The sequence below is a fragment of the Neomonachus schauinslandi genome, chromosome 1, assembly GCF_002201575.2.
Source record: "Neomonachus schauinslandi chromosome 1, ASM220157v2, whole genome shotgun sequence".
NCBI classification, from domain to species: Eukaryota; Metazoa; Chordata; class Mammalia; order Carnivora; family Phocidae; genus Neomonachus; species Neomonachus schauinslandi.
Window position 1 is genome coordinate 156,672,879 of NC_058403.1, and position 15,737 is coordinate 156,688,615.

General features: G+C 41.6%; 1 protein-coding gene across 1 annotated transcript; it reads right to left on the reverse strand.

Moving 5' to 3' along the window:
- Positions 1-765: 765 nt before the first annotated feature.
- Positions 766-6,981, reverse strand: LOC110585118 (proline-rich protein 20E-like). Its single transcript, XM_021695273.1, has 3 exons — positions 6,954-6,981; positions 1,177-1,370; positions 766-954 (listed from the first exon to the last, which is right to left on the reverse strand). Exons 1-3 carry the CDS (start codon positions 6,979-6,981, stop codon positions 766-768), a joined length of 411 nt encoding a protein of 136 aa, XP_021550948.1.
- Between the last annotated feature and the right edge of the window lie 8,756 nt (positions 6,982-15,737).

The following is a 15,737-nucleotide window of genomic DNA, read 5'->3' on the forward strand; positions in this document are numbered from 1 at the left end:
TCTCATTCTCTCTCTCAAATAAATAAAATCTTTAAAAGTCTTTTTCTGAATGTTCTATTGGTTCTTATTTCTTTGGATGTGACTTCTCCTTTTTTGCTCCTTCACTGTGTTCGTTTTTCTAAAACATTTCGTGGTTATACATCTCAGGATTGGAAAAATGGTAGTTGTGGGGGCATACAATAGACTGAATGTGTCTTCCCAAAATCCATAGGTCGAAATCCTAACTCCCAGTATGATGGTATTAGGAGATGGAGCTCTCATAAATGGGATTAGTGTCCTTATAAAAGGGATGCCAGATAGCTACCTCACGCCCCCAGCCATGTGAGGACACAAGACAGCTATCTATAAACTAGAAAGGGGTTTCTCACAAAGAATCTGTTGGTGATCTGGGACTTCCAGCCTCCAGAACTGTGAGATACAAATGTCTGAGGTTTATAAACCACCCAGACTGTGCTATTTATTATAGCAGCCTGAATACACTGAGACAGAGGAGGACAAGAGGAGATTGTGGATTTATTTCAATAAGTATTGAGGAACAAAATGCATGTACATCTTTGATAAAACAAAAGGAAGAGACAGCAGAGGGGCATGGGCAGCGTACATGTGACCCTGCCAGGATCCTGGAGGAGACTTGCAGTCTCAGTCTGGACAACATGAGGTAAAGGCTAGGAATGGGAGGAGTGAGTGGGGACAGAAATGGGGACTTGGGGTCTGGCTGGGAGAAACACCCAGGTCAGAACAGGAGCTGGTGGCAAGTGATGGAGGTCAGTGTGCAATGTGGGTGAAAAATTCTGGGACCCCGTACACAAAGGTACCAGAAGGGGTCTGTGTGAAGAGCAAAGTTGAGCCCTCCAAGGGTCTGAACCCTAAGCAGGGATAGATGGATGAAGTTGGGGAATTCGTGAGAACCCAATACCCAGAGGCATTGGGTAGCTCCTGCAGTCCTGCCCCAGGCTGGATTGCGTGGAGGCAAGGGCCTTGCAGCCCATCTCTGTGCACTGTCGCTGTTTCTGTAAGAGGGAAGGATGGGGTCCGCCTGGCTTCTGGCTCCACATGGTGGCTTGGCTCTTCACCATGGTCCGTATCCACACGGAGACCTGGTCTCAACATGCGTCTTGGCCTCACCTGGAAGCCAGGGTCTCTGCTAAGGTTTGTCTCCCTAAGGTGGCTTCTTACTGCCTGCTGACTTCTTCTCCCACGGTGGCCTTGGCTTCTCTCTCTATGATGAGCTGTGAATGCTGGCGTCTCACATCTGATAGGTTTCACATAAGCAAAGGGTTTCAAGGGATGGCCTGGCTTCACAGGGCCATCTGCTTTCGTGGTGCCTTCACCTTCCATACCAGAGCAGTCTAGCTCCCGAGAATGCACATCTGAGGCAAAACAGAGAGGCAGAAAGTGGGAAGAAGAAATCAGAGCTTTTCCAGGAAGCTTTGGGGCCAGGAGAATGGGGGGAGGGTATGAGGTGGAGACCCCCTCTGCCAAGGACCTCTTATGTGTAGTACTTTCCACTGGTCATTTCATTTGGCCCTCCCCACCACCTGTCCAGAGAGGTAATTGCCATCCCCATTTTACTGATGGGTAAACTGTCTCTAGATTCAATTTAAATTCACTAGATTAAATTTGAATCAAAGTGACAGTCCCTGCCCTCACCAAGCTTAAACTTCAATAAAAAAGACCAATAGAACAAAACAAAACAAAAAAATGTAATGTCACTGATAGGTGATAAGTTGGAAGGTAAAGGATTTAGGATATAACAAGGAAGGTGGTTTTGAATCCAGAGTGCCTGGAATTCTACCTTTTTTTTTTTTTTTAAGATTTTTGTTATTTTTAAGTAATCTCTACACCCAACATGGGGCTCGAATTCACAACTCTGAGGATCAAGAGTTGCATACTCCGCCAACTGAGCCAGCCAGGTGCCCCATGGAATTTCATCTTAACTTACTTGTGGTGGGTCTCAATTTCCTTTTTCATGAATTGATATGATACACCACCCCCTGGGGTGTTACAAAGACTTGGTTACTACAAGCAAGTGCTTAGATTAGTGTCATCGGAGCATGTACTTGGGGACAGGAGGAGTTAACAAAATGCTGTAAGTCAGGACCTCAGGAATGAGCAGGATTTAGCAAAGCCAAGGCAGAGTGCGGCAGGAGAGGATTCCCAGCGGGGGAGACTGGGGGCAGGCTTCCAGAACTAAAAGAAGCCTGGACTAGCTGTAGGATAGCACAGCAAGAGGGAGAAGCTCATAAGGACCCCTTTAAGCTAAGTCAAGTTTTAGTTTATGCTAAGATCAAAGGAGAGCTATTGAAAGGTTTCAAGGAAGGGAACAAGTCATCATGTTTGGACTTTGGAAAGTGAAGGACATAGAAGGGAAGGGAGTGTGCCTAGAGGCGGGAAGGCTGGGGAGAGCTGCAGCCATGTGGGGAGATGTGAAGAGGTAAGCAAAGGCAGCAGGAGCCCAGGGATACCCTGAAGGCAGGCTGGATGAAAGGGGGCGTCTGGGGTCCCAACTGACCCTGTTTGTCTGCAGAGCACTCTCCTGACTATCTGTTAAGCACACCCCCGCTGCCATTTGCTTTCCCCCAACAGAGAGGGCATGAAACTGTTTACCCAAGGTAGAGCTCAAGATGCAAGTTTGGATGACAAAAATGTGTTCAGTATTGGACTTATGATGATGAGGTGTTTGTGTTTTCCAAGTGGAGATGTGAGTCTGGGGCTCAGTGGAGGGCTCTGCTAGAGCTGGATCTGAGTCTTCTACACAGAGTTGGTCATCACCACCATGGGGGCTGACAGGATCAGCATGAGAGAATGGAGGAACAGAGAACACCTCTGACAGAACCCTAAAGTCTACTGCTAACCTCTAATGGAAAGATAGAGAAAAAGCATCTTTCAGGACTACTAATGCAGAGGAAACTGGGAAGGTGCACCCAGATCCAAGGTGGAGACAACAGATCAAGGAGCGGTGAACTGCCCACAAAGTTGGCTATGTGGGACAGAGCAGGCCTGCGATGTGGCCATTCTTGTTAGCCACCTGGCATGGGTGAGAACAGCATCAGGACAGTGGTGGGGACAGAAGTCAGCTTCCAGGGCAGTGCAGTAGGGAAGATGGCAGGTGAGTGATAGTGGTGAGTAGGGGACAGCAGGGGTGGGGCTTTTACCAGGGGTGGTTGAGTCACTGTTGAGAGGCATTACTGGAACACAAGGACCCAAGAATTAATAGTGTCAGGAATAAAGAACAACTCCAACAGACCCACTATAATGGAACAAATTGAGAGTGTTTCAACAAATGCCCTCTTTCTCCATAATCATCATTCAAAAATTTAAAAAGCCAGGATCAGATCATCTCACTGGTGAATTTTTTTCCAGTTCTTGGCTAGAAAAGCTCAAACTCATATTAATACCTTAAATTAATTTCAGAATGGTCAGAGGACCCACAGCACTGGGAAAGAGGGGGTGCATGCTCTGAGACATGGCCACAGCCCTGTTGCTGGTTCTTTTGACCCCATCTTCTCTGCATTCAGAAGTTGGCATAAACAGAAAGAAAGGGACACTATGGGAGAGTTTTGGAACTAAGGACAGATATAATAGTTAAAAAACATTTGAGTTTTGGATTTTTAAGCATCAGAAATCAAAGTCCTGGGAGAGCCAGGCATATCAAGTCTATGCTTTATTCAACATTCTTAAATGACTTATGTGGGCCCTGCAGAGCTATTTATATCTGCTCTCCCAAACTCAGGCTCAGAGCTCAGTGTGACTCCAGAAGCAACCAAGAATGGCCTGGGTGAGCTATAGGAGGGTTGGTGGATGGCAGGGGCTTTGCAGATAGGACCTAGAGGGCTTAGAGTGACCTGCATGGACTGATGGCCAGACACCAATAGAAACAGAAACAAGGGGTGGCTGTGTGAACCAAGGACTAGAGCACTCTCTCCAATCATGTGATAATATGTAAACCATGTTCCTTTTTGTTGACCTAGATTTGACTCCAGTATAAGTGGGGGAAGGGGGGTGCGGTGAGAGATCCTTAATTGACTAAAGAAAGTCTGAATTGATAAAGCCCCAAAATTCAGGAACACTAAAAATCAGTAAGACAAACAACCAAATAGAGAAAAAGCAAAAAGTAGTCATAGGCAATCCATAAAAGGGGAAAAGCTAACGGTCCCTATACATATAGGATGCTAAAGCTCACTTATAATGAAGCAATGCAAATTAAAGGAAAGATTGTGCCATTGTTATGCATCTATCAGACTGGCATAGTTAAAAAGATTTAGGACACTCAGTGTATGAAGGGAAATGTTATAGTGAACAATTTCACAATAGCTATAAAATTTTAATACCCTCGAGAAAGACAACATGATGGAGGTACCTGGTTTATCATCATGAAGTGGCATCCAGCTACAGGAATGAAGACAGTGTGGTGTTCAAACAGAGATAAATGACTGAGCAATAGAATGGAATAGACAGCCCAGACTGAATACACATCTTTGGAAATTTGGCTGAAGACAATGCTGGAATCTGAAGATTCTTTCCTGGGAAACCTGTGCAGCCTAAGAGAAAAGTCCTAAGAAACTGACACATGGGTTTCCCCAATTTGGCAGCCCAGCCATATAAATTCTGTGGAACCTACAGTTAACAGGCTCCACTCATTGGTTCAGAGCTGCCATTTAGCTTCCCAGGGTCCCCTTTTCAATATGGGCAGCCAACAAGGGGTCATCGAACATTAGAGGAAGACTAACATGAGATAGGAAACTGATAATCAAACAGAAAGAAAGCAACTTGCAGGAAACAGAGAAAATTTCACAAAAACATATCACTAATATCTTTTGAAAGAGATGATGCCCATGAACCAATTACAAGATGCTTCTTAAAGAAACATTCAGGAAAACAAAACAAAACAAAAAAAGAGCCCTTTGAAATCAAAATTATGAGAGTAGACATTAAAATCTCTATGAGTATTTTGAAAGATAAAGTTGAGGAAATCTCCCAGAAAAGAGGACAAAAATGAAAAATAAGAGGCATAAAATATGAGAAAATTAGAGACATAATATTACCAAAGCTAACTATTTTTAAAAAATTGAGTTCTGGAAAGAAAAAGATCCTAAAAACTTCCAGAGAGAGGAGACAGAGAGAGACAGAGAGAGAGAGAAGGAGGAAGTGTCTTCAAAATTTTGAGGGAAAAGGATTTCCCATCTAAAATTCAATACCCAACCAAACTATCACAAATCAGGAAGGGTAGAATAAAGACACTTTTGAATATGCAAAATCTCAAATAATTTTTTTTGGATGTATGTTTCCCTGGGAATGTTACTAAACCAAGAAAGAAAAAATAAACCGGACTAAGAGGGTATAAAATTCCAAAGTGGGGAAGGAATTCCCCAGATGATGGTGAAGGGAGATCCCAGGAGAGTGGCTTAGAGTTGTCTGAGAGCAGCCAGCCTAGACTGGAGCAGATTAGAAGGGTATGGCAATGCCACCAGAAGGTGAAATTGATAGGATACTTGACTGTGTTTGAATTTAAACAACTGGGGAAGAGTCTGAGAATGGTTTAGTGGTCAAAAAGCAAATAATAGTCCAAGTATTAAGTCTTGGAAAATTCAAAAGTTATACAAGAGGGGAAGTGATCCTGATTGACTAGATGGCCCATTTTGAATAGTGAATCCTGCTGTGAGGTGGGGAGCTTGAGGTATGTGTGGGCTGAAGTAGGTGGTCAGGGGTGAGGATGGCGAGTGGTGAGGATGGTAAGAATGCTGGAACTACAGGTAATTACTCCTCTCCCATGGAGGGAAGACCATAAATAAAGTCTAAAATGGAAAAACAAGTTAGTGGTAGTGTAAGTATGGTATTTAGAGAACAGAGAGTACTGCTAAAAGAAACTGAACAGATTAAAATAGTTGTCTCTAAGGTGTGAGAAGTTGAGAAGGAGCAGGGGCTGCTGGTTTTCATAGTATGCCTTATGGGAATTTCTACATTACAGAATTAAATACCAAAAGTAAAATAAAAACCAGGAAAATATTAAAAAGAAAGTGACTGGCATTTGACTACCTTGATTAGGGGCCATTGAAGGAAGGCATTTGGGAAGTCCTCGCTTCTCCATGATGAATCTGCCCAAGAGATAAAATCAGGTGAGTTGGGGCTCAAACTGCACCCAATATTCCCAAGCACCAAGCAGCAACCCAGTCTCCCTAGCACCAGTTCTGGTGGGCACTGCTGCCCCTGTACCCACCCTGCCTTCAAAGGGCCTGGCTGCCCAGGAAAGGAGCATGCTACACTGGCAGCTCAGGGGGATGCAGTGTGGAGAAGGAAGTTTGGGGGGGTGGGACTGGGGAGACTCGACATATTTAAACAGCTTTCAAAGAAGAGCCGGTAGGGATTGGCCTAGAGGTGTGCTCACTAATTTGTCCCAAATCCTCTAGGTAAAGGTCAAGGAAATGAAAAACTTTAGCCAAGTGGAAGAATTATCCCTCCCTTGGGGAAAAGAGAGAAGGAAGGTGGGAGAAGAAGGAGGAATGTAGGGCAATTCAGGAAGTTGTCCCTGGCTTTTCTAGGGCACTGGAATATGCAAGATTGAGTCTGTCCCCACCTGGACAATACAAAATCTACAGGTCCCCCAGGGGCATAGGACACATACTTGACCTGCTGTTGAATTCTTTGCAGCCAGCTCTGGAAGCCTGGAGAGTAGGATCCCCTTCCAAGAAGACAGGCCCAAGGGGTTAGGGGTTCAGAAGTGTCCACAGGTCACAACAGTAGCTCAGACCTCAGTGTTCACACGTTCTTCCTACAGGCCTCCAGGAAGCCCACTGTTGCTTTTTCATCCCAGTCCCCTTACATAAGACAGTGGGTGTCACCCTGGCATGTGATTGGATAGAAGTGGGTGGTGGGCAAAGCCAAGATGGGTGGGACCAGCTTGACTTGGGAGGAGTTTATTGGACTAGAGTTTTCCATTCGCCAAATGGGCCCACCATGATTAAATCGTTCATAGATGTACATGCCCAATTGGCTGATCTAATCATTACAGAAAAATGCATAGTTACAGTTGTGTTAAGTGCCAGTAAAAGGGAGGTGTGGTGCCATAAGAGTGACTAATGGGACTAGATTAGGTTTGGGGCTGAGTGTCAAAGAGAGGGATATTTGGGCTGAAATTGGAAGGACTGGTAACACATGAACCAGGTTGGGTAGGGCAGGGAGGGGAGGACAGGTGGGGAAGAGTACCTGAGAGGGAGAAGGGAGCCCAGCCCATTCCAGGAATGGAGAGGAGGCTGGCCCAAACTGAGGGGGTGGTGGGAGATGAGGTGGGAAACCCCCCCCCCCCAGGTGCTGCTTTTGTTCTAAGGGCAACAGAAAACCACAGGGGAGTTTTAGGCAGAGGGAGATGCCCTTGATGAGATTAACATTTCATAAGAGATCATCCTGGCTGTGAAATGGAGAGCTCACCGAGAGTGCTAACATTAAATCAGGAGGAGAAAGGAGGCCACTGCAGTCCTCTGTTTTGAGATAGTGTCTTATCAAACTAGGGCTGTGAACAACAGAGAAGGGAGATGTTCCATAGTTAGAGAGGAATTTACAGGACAAGAACCAAAGTTGTGATGGTCTGGACATACCCTGGAGGGGAAGGAGACTGCCAAGTTGGTAGTGCTGTTTATTAAGATGGAAGATGTGCCAGGAACCTGCTCTAGCGGGAGGATTGCGAGCTTGGTTTGCACATGCTGGGTTGAAGGAGCTTTTGAGCAACCAAGTGTGAGAATGTCAAGTGGCAATTTCTGGGTCTGGAGTTACAGAAGAGGTTGGGACTAGAGATCTGTGCATGAGACATATGTCATTGGCATTTAAGCCTACAGGTATGAACACAATGGTCTAGGAGAGAGATATGCCAGGACACAGGATGGAAACCATAGGGTTGTTTTAAAAATTCTTCTAAAAATAGTTTATAAATAATGTAATTCCGCTAAGACTCCCAATGTTATTTTCTCTTCTTCTTTAAAAAATCAACTTTATTGAGGTATAATCAACACATAATAAAACACATCCATTTTAAGCACACAGTTCAATTTTTGATAAATGCATACACTTTGGGCAACCACCACCTCAGAAAGTTCCCTTGGCCATTTTGTAGTCAATCCCCCTCCCCCAACCTCACCCCAGGTAACCAATGATCTGCTTTCTATCACTGCAGATTAATTTTGCCTATTCTAGAATTTCATATTAATGGAATCATACATATGTATTTTTTAAAAGATTTTATTTATTTATTTCAAAGAGAGGAGGGAGGGGCAGAGGGAGAGGGAGGGAGAATATCTCAAGCAGACTTCCTGCTGAGCACAGAGCCTGACACAGGGCTCCATCCCAGGACCCTGTGATCACGACCCCAGCCGAAATCAAGAGTTGGATGCTCAACCCACTGAGCCACCCAAGAGCCCCATACATATGTATGTTTATGTCTGGTTTCTTTTGCTCAGCATAATGTTGTTGAGTTCCCTCTATGTTGTAGGATGTATGGGTAATCCTTTCCTCTCTACTGCTGCATAGTACCCCATGGCCTGAATATAGCACAGTATGTTTATCCATTCACCGGTTGATGGACATTTGGGTTGTTTCCAGTTTGGGGATATTATGAATAAAGCTGATGTGAAGATCCATGTGCAAATCTTTGGGTGGATATATGTTTTCATTTTACTTGGTTAAATATTTAGAAGGGGGACTTCTGGGTCAAATATCAAGTGTCTGTTTAACTTTATAAAAGCTTTTGAAACTATCAAACTGTTCTGAAGTAGTTGTACCATCTTATATTCCCTCCAGCAATGTGTAAAGGGTCTACTTCCACATCCTTGCAGCCCTTGGTAGTGTCCGTCTTGTTAATTTTAGCTAGTCTAGTGTCGGTGGAATGGGGTCTTATTGTAGCTCTCATTTACATTTCCTTGATGACTAGGGATGTACTTATTTTTTTAAGTAAATGTTTTTGTTTTAGAATAGTTTAAACTTACAGAAAAATTGTGGAGATAGTACAGAGCTCCCATATACCCCACATCCACTTTGCCCTCTTATTAACATTTTACACTGTATTACATTTGTCACAATTAATGGACTGATATTGATACATTATTATTAACTAAAGTCCATATTTGATTCAGTTTTCCCTAATTTTTACCCAATGTACTTTTTCTATCTGAAGATCCCATCCAGGATACCTTGGCAATTAGCCCTGGCTCCATTTGCCTGTGACAGTTTCTCACACTTCCTCTGTTCTTGCTGACTTTGACAATTTTGATGTATATTTTTTAAGGATTTTATTTTATTTATTTATCAGAAAGAAAGAGCATGCTCACAGGCAGGGAGAGCAGCAGGCAGAGGGAGAAGCAGGCTCCCTGCTAGAGCCCAATGCAGGACTCGATCCCAGGACCCTGGGATCGTGACCTGAGCCAAAGGCAGATGCTTAACTGACTGAGCCACCCAGGTGTCCCCGACTTTGACAATTTTGAAGAGTAGTAGTCAGGTATATTGACAGGTGTCCTCTATTGGAATTGTCTAATGTTTTTCTCATGATTAAACTGTGATTACGTACTTTTGTGAGAAGACCACAGAGGTAAAGTATCATTCTCATAACATCATATGGAGGGTACACACTATCAACAGGTCTGTCACTGTTGGTGTTGACCTTGACCCTGGCTGAGGTCATGTTTGTCAGGTCTCTCCACTGTGAGGTTTCTCTTTTCCTCCTTTCCACACTATCGTCTTTGGAAGAAAGTCACTGTGTACAACCCACACTTAAGGAGAAATGAGTTATGCTTCATTTCTTTGGGGCAGGGGAGTATCTACATAAATGATTTGAACTTCTTTTTTTTTCTTTTTTTTTAAAGATTTTATTTATTTATTTGACAGAGACACAGCGAGAAAGGGAACACAAGCAGGAGGAGTGGGAGAGGGAGAAGCAGGCTTCCCGCTGAGCAGGGAGCCCGATGCAGGGCTCCATCCCAGGACCCTGGGATCATGACCTGAGCCGAAGGCAGATGCTTAACGACCGAGCCACCCAGGCGCCCCTGAACTTCTTCTTTATGGAAGATTTATATGTCTATTCTCATCTAGTTATTCAATCATTTATTTATATTGATAGGAACTTATGAGAGTTTATTTCCTACTTTGAGTTATAATGCAATACTACATTAATTATTTTGTTACCCTGAGGTTTCAGCTTTGGCCATTGGGAGCTTTCAGTTGGCACCTGTGTCTTTTGGACATGCCCTCATCATTGTGGCTTTTGTTTGGTTTTGTTTCATTTTGGTTTTGAATGTCTCCTTACTTTTTTTTGCACCACAAGATGTTCCACACTCATATATTCCCCATCCTTATTGGGTTTTCATGTGCTTATTGACCATATCTAGAAATCCTTTTGTGAAGTACCTATTCAAAAATTTTACCGTTTTATTTTTGAGTTGACTTTCTATTATTGAGTTGTAAGAATTCTCTATGTGTTATGGATACAAGTCCTTTGGTGGATATATGTATTGTGAGTATATTCTCCCAGTCTGCGGCTTGCCTTTTCATTGTCTTAACAGTGTCTACCAAAGAACAGAATATTTTAATTTTAATGAAGCCCAATGTCTCAGGTTGAGATTTCCAGGGAGCTAAATCTGAAATGGAAATTAGGGCTCAGGAGGTTGATGAGGGGTGCCTTTTAGGGGTGTGGTAGGGAAAGAAGCAGGACTAGGCAGTCTCAACATTATGCTTCCACTGACCTGTGGGAACCCACAGCTGTCTGTGGGGGTTGAGAGCCAGCTGCCCGGTGCAATTCTAGCAGCTGGGCTCATAAATCCTCTATTTCTGAGGAAGTGTCTGGGCAGCAAATCACAGTGCCCACCACATAAAATGTATCAATATTTTCTTGTATAATTCATGGTTTTTTGGTGCCCCATCTAGGAGATATTTGCCCACGCCAAGGTGATGAAATTTTTTCCTATATTTTCTTCTAGAAGTTTTATGGTTTTAGCTTTTGCCTTTAGGTCAATGACCCATTTGTGCTCATTTTTGTTCAGGGCATGAGGTAAAGGTTAAGTTTTGCACAATTACATATGAATATCCAGTTTGCTCCAACACCATTGTTAAAATCAATGCTGTTTTTTTTTTCTTTCATGAAACTGGATGAAATAGTTTTAAATTTTATATGGAGAATTAAGTTCAGGGAAAAAAAGTCATGAACATTTATGAGAAAGAACCTTTCCCAACAATCAGAATAGTGTGGTATGATTAGGCAAATTAGTGGATGGAAGAGATCAGAAATATGTAACAGCTAACAATGGCAACTAACATTTATTGAGTGCTTGCTACATGCCAGGCATTGTTACAGCACTTCTCATATATTCATACATTCAGCCTCCCAAAAATGTTAGCATGTAGGTGCTACTGTGTTTTTTAAAAAAGATTTATTTATTTATTTTTATAGAGAAAGAGAACAGGGGGAGGGGCAAGGGAGAGAATCCCAAGCATATTCCCCACTGAGCATGGAGCCCATCGCAGGGCTCTATAACCATAACCCTGAGATCTTGACCTGAGCTAAAATCAAGGGTCAGATCCTTAACCAACTGAGCCACCTAGGCACCCCTGTAAGTGCTACTGTTATTCTCATCTTACAATGAAGAAACTGAGACACAGGACAATTAAGTAGCTTGTCTAGTGTGGATGGATCAGGATTTGAACCTGACTCTCTCGTTCAAGGGCCCAAAGTCTTAACCTCTTCATTATATTGTTGACATCTGTAAGGGAAATTAATATCAAACCAAGATCATATTTTGATTTGATTGGAAATGTGTGTATTGGTTTCCATTTGCTGCTGTAACAAATTACTACAAACTTAGTGACTTAAAATAACACAAATATATTGTCTTTGTGCTGTTGTGAAATTTTATTTTATATGCTCACATACCCTCTATAATTCTGCCCACTTTTGACTGTGGTGCCTGTGTATCTGCCCGTCTGGTCTCCAGTTGGTGGAATTACCTTCTGTATATTCCTAATTCTGAGCATCTTTGAACTTTGCATAATGTGGCTTCATTCCAGCTTTTGTTGTAGGTCTATAATTTGTTGATTGTATTTAACTAAAAAGTTCTGTTGTGATGCTTACTGTATTATGAAGCCCCTAGGTCATGTGATGGGTGTGCTATAAATGAATAAATAATGACTTAGAGGCTGGGAAAAAAGATCTGGGGGCCAGAAGTCCAAAATAGGTCTCTGGGGACCAGAAGTCCAAAATAGGGGGCCAGAAGTCCAAAATAGGTCTCTTTGAGTTGAAATCGAGGTGTCAATGGGCTTCGTTCCCTCTGGAGGCTCTAGGGGAGAATCTGTTTCCTTGCCTTTTCCAGCTTCTAGAAGCTGTCTGCATTCCCTGACTCATGGCCATGCCCTCCATCTTAAAAGCCAGCAGTGTAACAAAAAACATTCTAGGGGTCCCCCAGGCTGATTAACTGGGGAGCAGGTGAAATGAAGAGGAATTTGAAGATATGTCTTTCACCAGTTGCAAAAAACATATTTTCTTCTCCCATTTTTGAAAAATAATTTCATAAAAGGTTTTTTCTTCTTTTATGAATTTTTGTGTACCATTTTAAGGAAAATTGTGTATAATGAAAATTTCCAAATATATCTACAGAAAAATAGATAGGCGAATATGTTGGCTCCCTATGTGCCCATCACCCAGCGTCAATAGTTACCAACACATGGCCAATCCTACTTCATCTCTACCCAGCTACTCCTTCAACACTAGGTTATTTTGAAGCAACCCCAGGCACCATGCCTTTTAAACCATAAATATTTCATTATGTATTTCTAAAAGGTAAGAGCTCTTTTCATAAAACATAGCCATGGTAAGGGTGTTTCAATAAAATAAAAGAAATGAAGAGGATCCAGTTAAGAGAAGGGGATTAAAGATACAAGAGACAGAGGAAATAATCAGAATCTGAGATTGAGGTGAGTGTGTGTATTTGTCACTGGGGCTGTCACCTAGTGGTTTCTATTTTCTCTGTGCAGGTAGGAGGGGAATGCTGGGAAAGAAATATATTAGGGTAATTAGTGTGAGCTGTCACAACAGAAATCCCCCTCCTCAAATCCCAGTGGTTTTATTCAGTCAAGGTTTATTTCTCATGTGAAAGCCAATGTGAGTTGGGGAGCCTTCCCACCTGAAACACACGGGCTCCATTTAACTTCCAGTCCCATATCACTGACCACCTCCGGTCACATGGCTAAAATAAGTGCCCATGATAGGGAGGAGGACCTGGATATTAGATGTGGACCAACTTGTTATCCCACAGGGGATCTTTAGTGAAAGAAATCATTTTGGAACTTTTAGCCACTTCAATAAGACACACACACAAACACACACTTTTTAAACAAATGTATCCTTTAGAGAGGTGCTATAGGGCAGGGGTTAACTGGAGTGGTTATACCTGGGTTGCAGTTCCAACTCTACTATGTATGACCCTTGGTGAATCATCTAACTTCTCTAAGCCTTAATGTATCCATTTGCACAATAGAGATTAGTAATGGTATCCACATTACAGAGATTTTTCCCAGGATTATTTGAAATAATGGATGAAATAATGAAACAATAATGGATAATATTGTTTGTAGGCAAACAAATATTAATTATTATTTTATAATTAATTTATTATATAAATAAATATAAAAATAAAATAAATAAAATTTTAAAATAAAAATAATTTATTAATTATTATTTTTTTTAGCGTGTTCAAGTGATATTGTCTATCTAGGAAACCCAAGAATAAGAAAATTAAGAAAAGTCTTTAGTTACAAATTTAAATGTAAGAAGCTCAATTACCTTCTATATACCATTAATAACCAACAACATGGCAGAACAAGCCAATGTGGACACTGCCCTTCATACACATACACACAAAATATAAATGTTAGAAAATGTATAAATATAGAGCTGGCATTGAAACACCAAACAGGGAATCCCCATGTGTCATTAATAAAATAGTTGATTTCATGGTGACCTTCATAAGTATTGGTTCAGAAATAAATCTTCAGGGTCAGAGGTAGAGGGTTTTAATGCTCTCTCCGGAATGGAGATTTGCTCTTGCAACCCCATGTTTCAGAGCCAGAGAAGAGACTTCAGTTGAGAACTGGGATCCTGGCAAAACTGTCCTTTGGTGATGGGGAACTAAAGTAAATCTTCCAGCAGCCCAGAGAAGGAACAAGGAAGCTTAGGTCTACTCAGGCTTTAGATAAATTCTAGGGTCCTAATCATGGTGCGAGGTCTCAATTTATACTAAACAAATGTTACAGAAATCCCAAAGACAAGATACCAATTAAAAAAAATCTTACCCAGTAGCCATGAAATTAATGAGGCTAATAAGCTGAAGAAAACAAACATTTGCTTTATAGTAATACTTCTGCAACACAGAACATGAGAATTCCCAAAAGAAAAAAATAATAATTCTTGGTCAAGATGAGCTCATAAGTGAAAACTACAAATCTCAAGGCCAATCTTACTTATATATCCGTGCTCACCTCCTCAACACTGGACTCCCATGAAGCAAACCCTAGACATCATGCCATTTCAATCATAAATATTCCAATATATATCTCTAAAAGATAAGAACTCTATCTAAAAGATAGTGAAGTGAGTCTCTGAGTGGAAGATTCAGGAAAAAAAAAAAAAAAGAAAGAAAGACTAGCATACCAAGAAATTGAAATAACAAATTGGTCAGAAGTATAAAGTAATATGCTTAAAATTATTAATGAGATAAAATAAGGAACAGAAGGCTTGAACAAAAACAGGGAAATATGAAAGAAACAAAAACACAGAGCTTTAAAAATGAAGCAAATGCAATTTCAAGAAATATAGTCATTGAAATTTAAAATTAAGTGGATATGACAGAGTTTAAAGGTACAGAAATTCAAGCACACGCCAGATGGAGAGGCAGAGAAGTGGGAAAAATGAAAGAGGTTAAGAGACATGCAGGAGGAATGGAAAGCATCCAGCATACACCTGAGAGGAGGGAGAACAGGCAACATTCAGAGAAAACAGAGCCAAAGATTCTCTGGAATGGAGTAAGACTGGAATGCTCAGAGCGAAGAATCAGAAATTGCAAGCAGGATAAAAAAAATAAGAAATTTACACCCAAACATTACTTGAGCAAAACTGCCAAAAACAAAAGGCAAAGAGAAAAAGCAGAAAAGTAACCAGACCAAGAAAAAGGAAACATATTATCTAAAAACAACTAATCGACTGATAAAGATTTCTTACTGGCATCAGGGGAGAAAGGAAGGCAATGTAATAATACCTTCAGAGCGCTGAGAAAATAACTGTCAACTCATACTCCCCTACCCAGCCAAACCATCCGTTGAGAAGCTAAAATAAAGAATTTTTTTTAAAAAATATGCACAAAATTTATAGCTACATCCAGACTCTTGCTAAAAGAAGTTCTAAAGGATGCTGTCACGAACAACAACAACAAAAAAAACAAACCCTCCAAAGGAAGGCATAAGACTCAAGAAGCAATGATGAATAAGTAATTGATAAATAAATGAAAAACCCACATAAGACTTCAGCATAAAAAATAATGAGACTGGGGAGGGGCACTTATAAATCAGAGTTAAACTCCTGAGCACCGTGATGTGGCAGATGTGACAACGGTGGAAAAAGCTAAAGCACTGGAAGGCTGGGTTTTTTTTAATGTTGCTGCGCATTCAAATCACTTGAGAAGTATTTTAAACGCCTGGTGCCCAGACTGTGTTCC

Coding starts and splice junctions, on each gene's coding strand:
- LOC110585118 (XM_021695273.1), bottom strand. CDS start 6,981: ATGTACATCTATGAACGATTTAATCATG. Junction 1,371..6,953: donor CTATGAACGATTTAATCATG/GTGGGCCCATTT, acceptor GTTTTGCCTCAG/ATGTGCATTCTCGGGAGCTA. Junction 955..1,176: donor GGAGAAGAAGTCAGCAGGCA/GTAAGAAGCCAC, acceptor CACGCAATCCAG/CCTGGGGCAGGACTGCAGGA.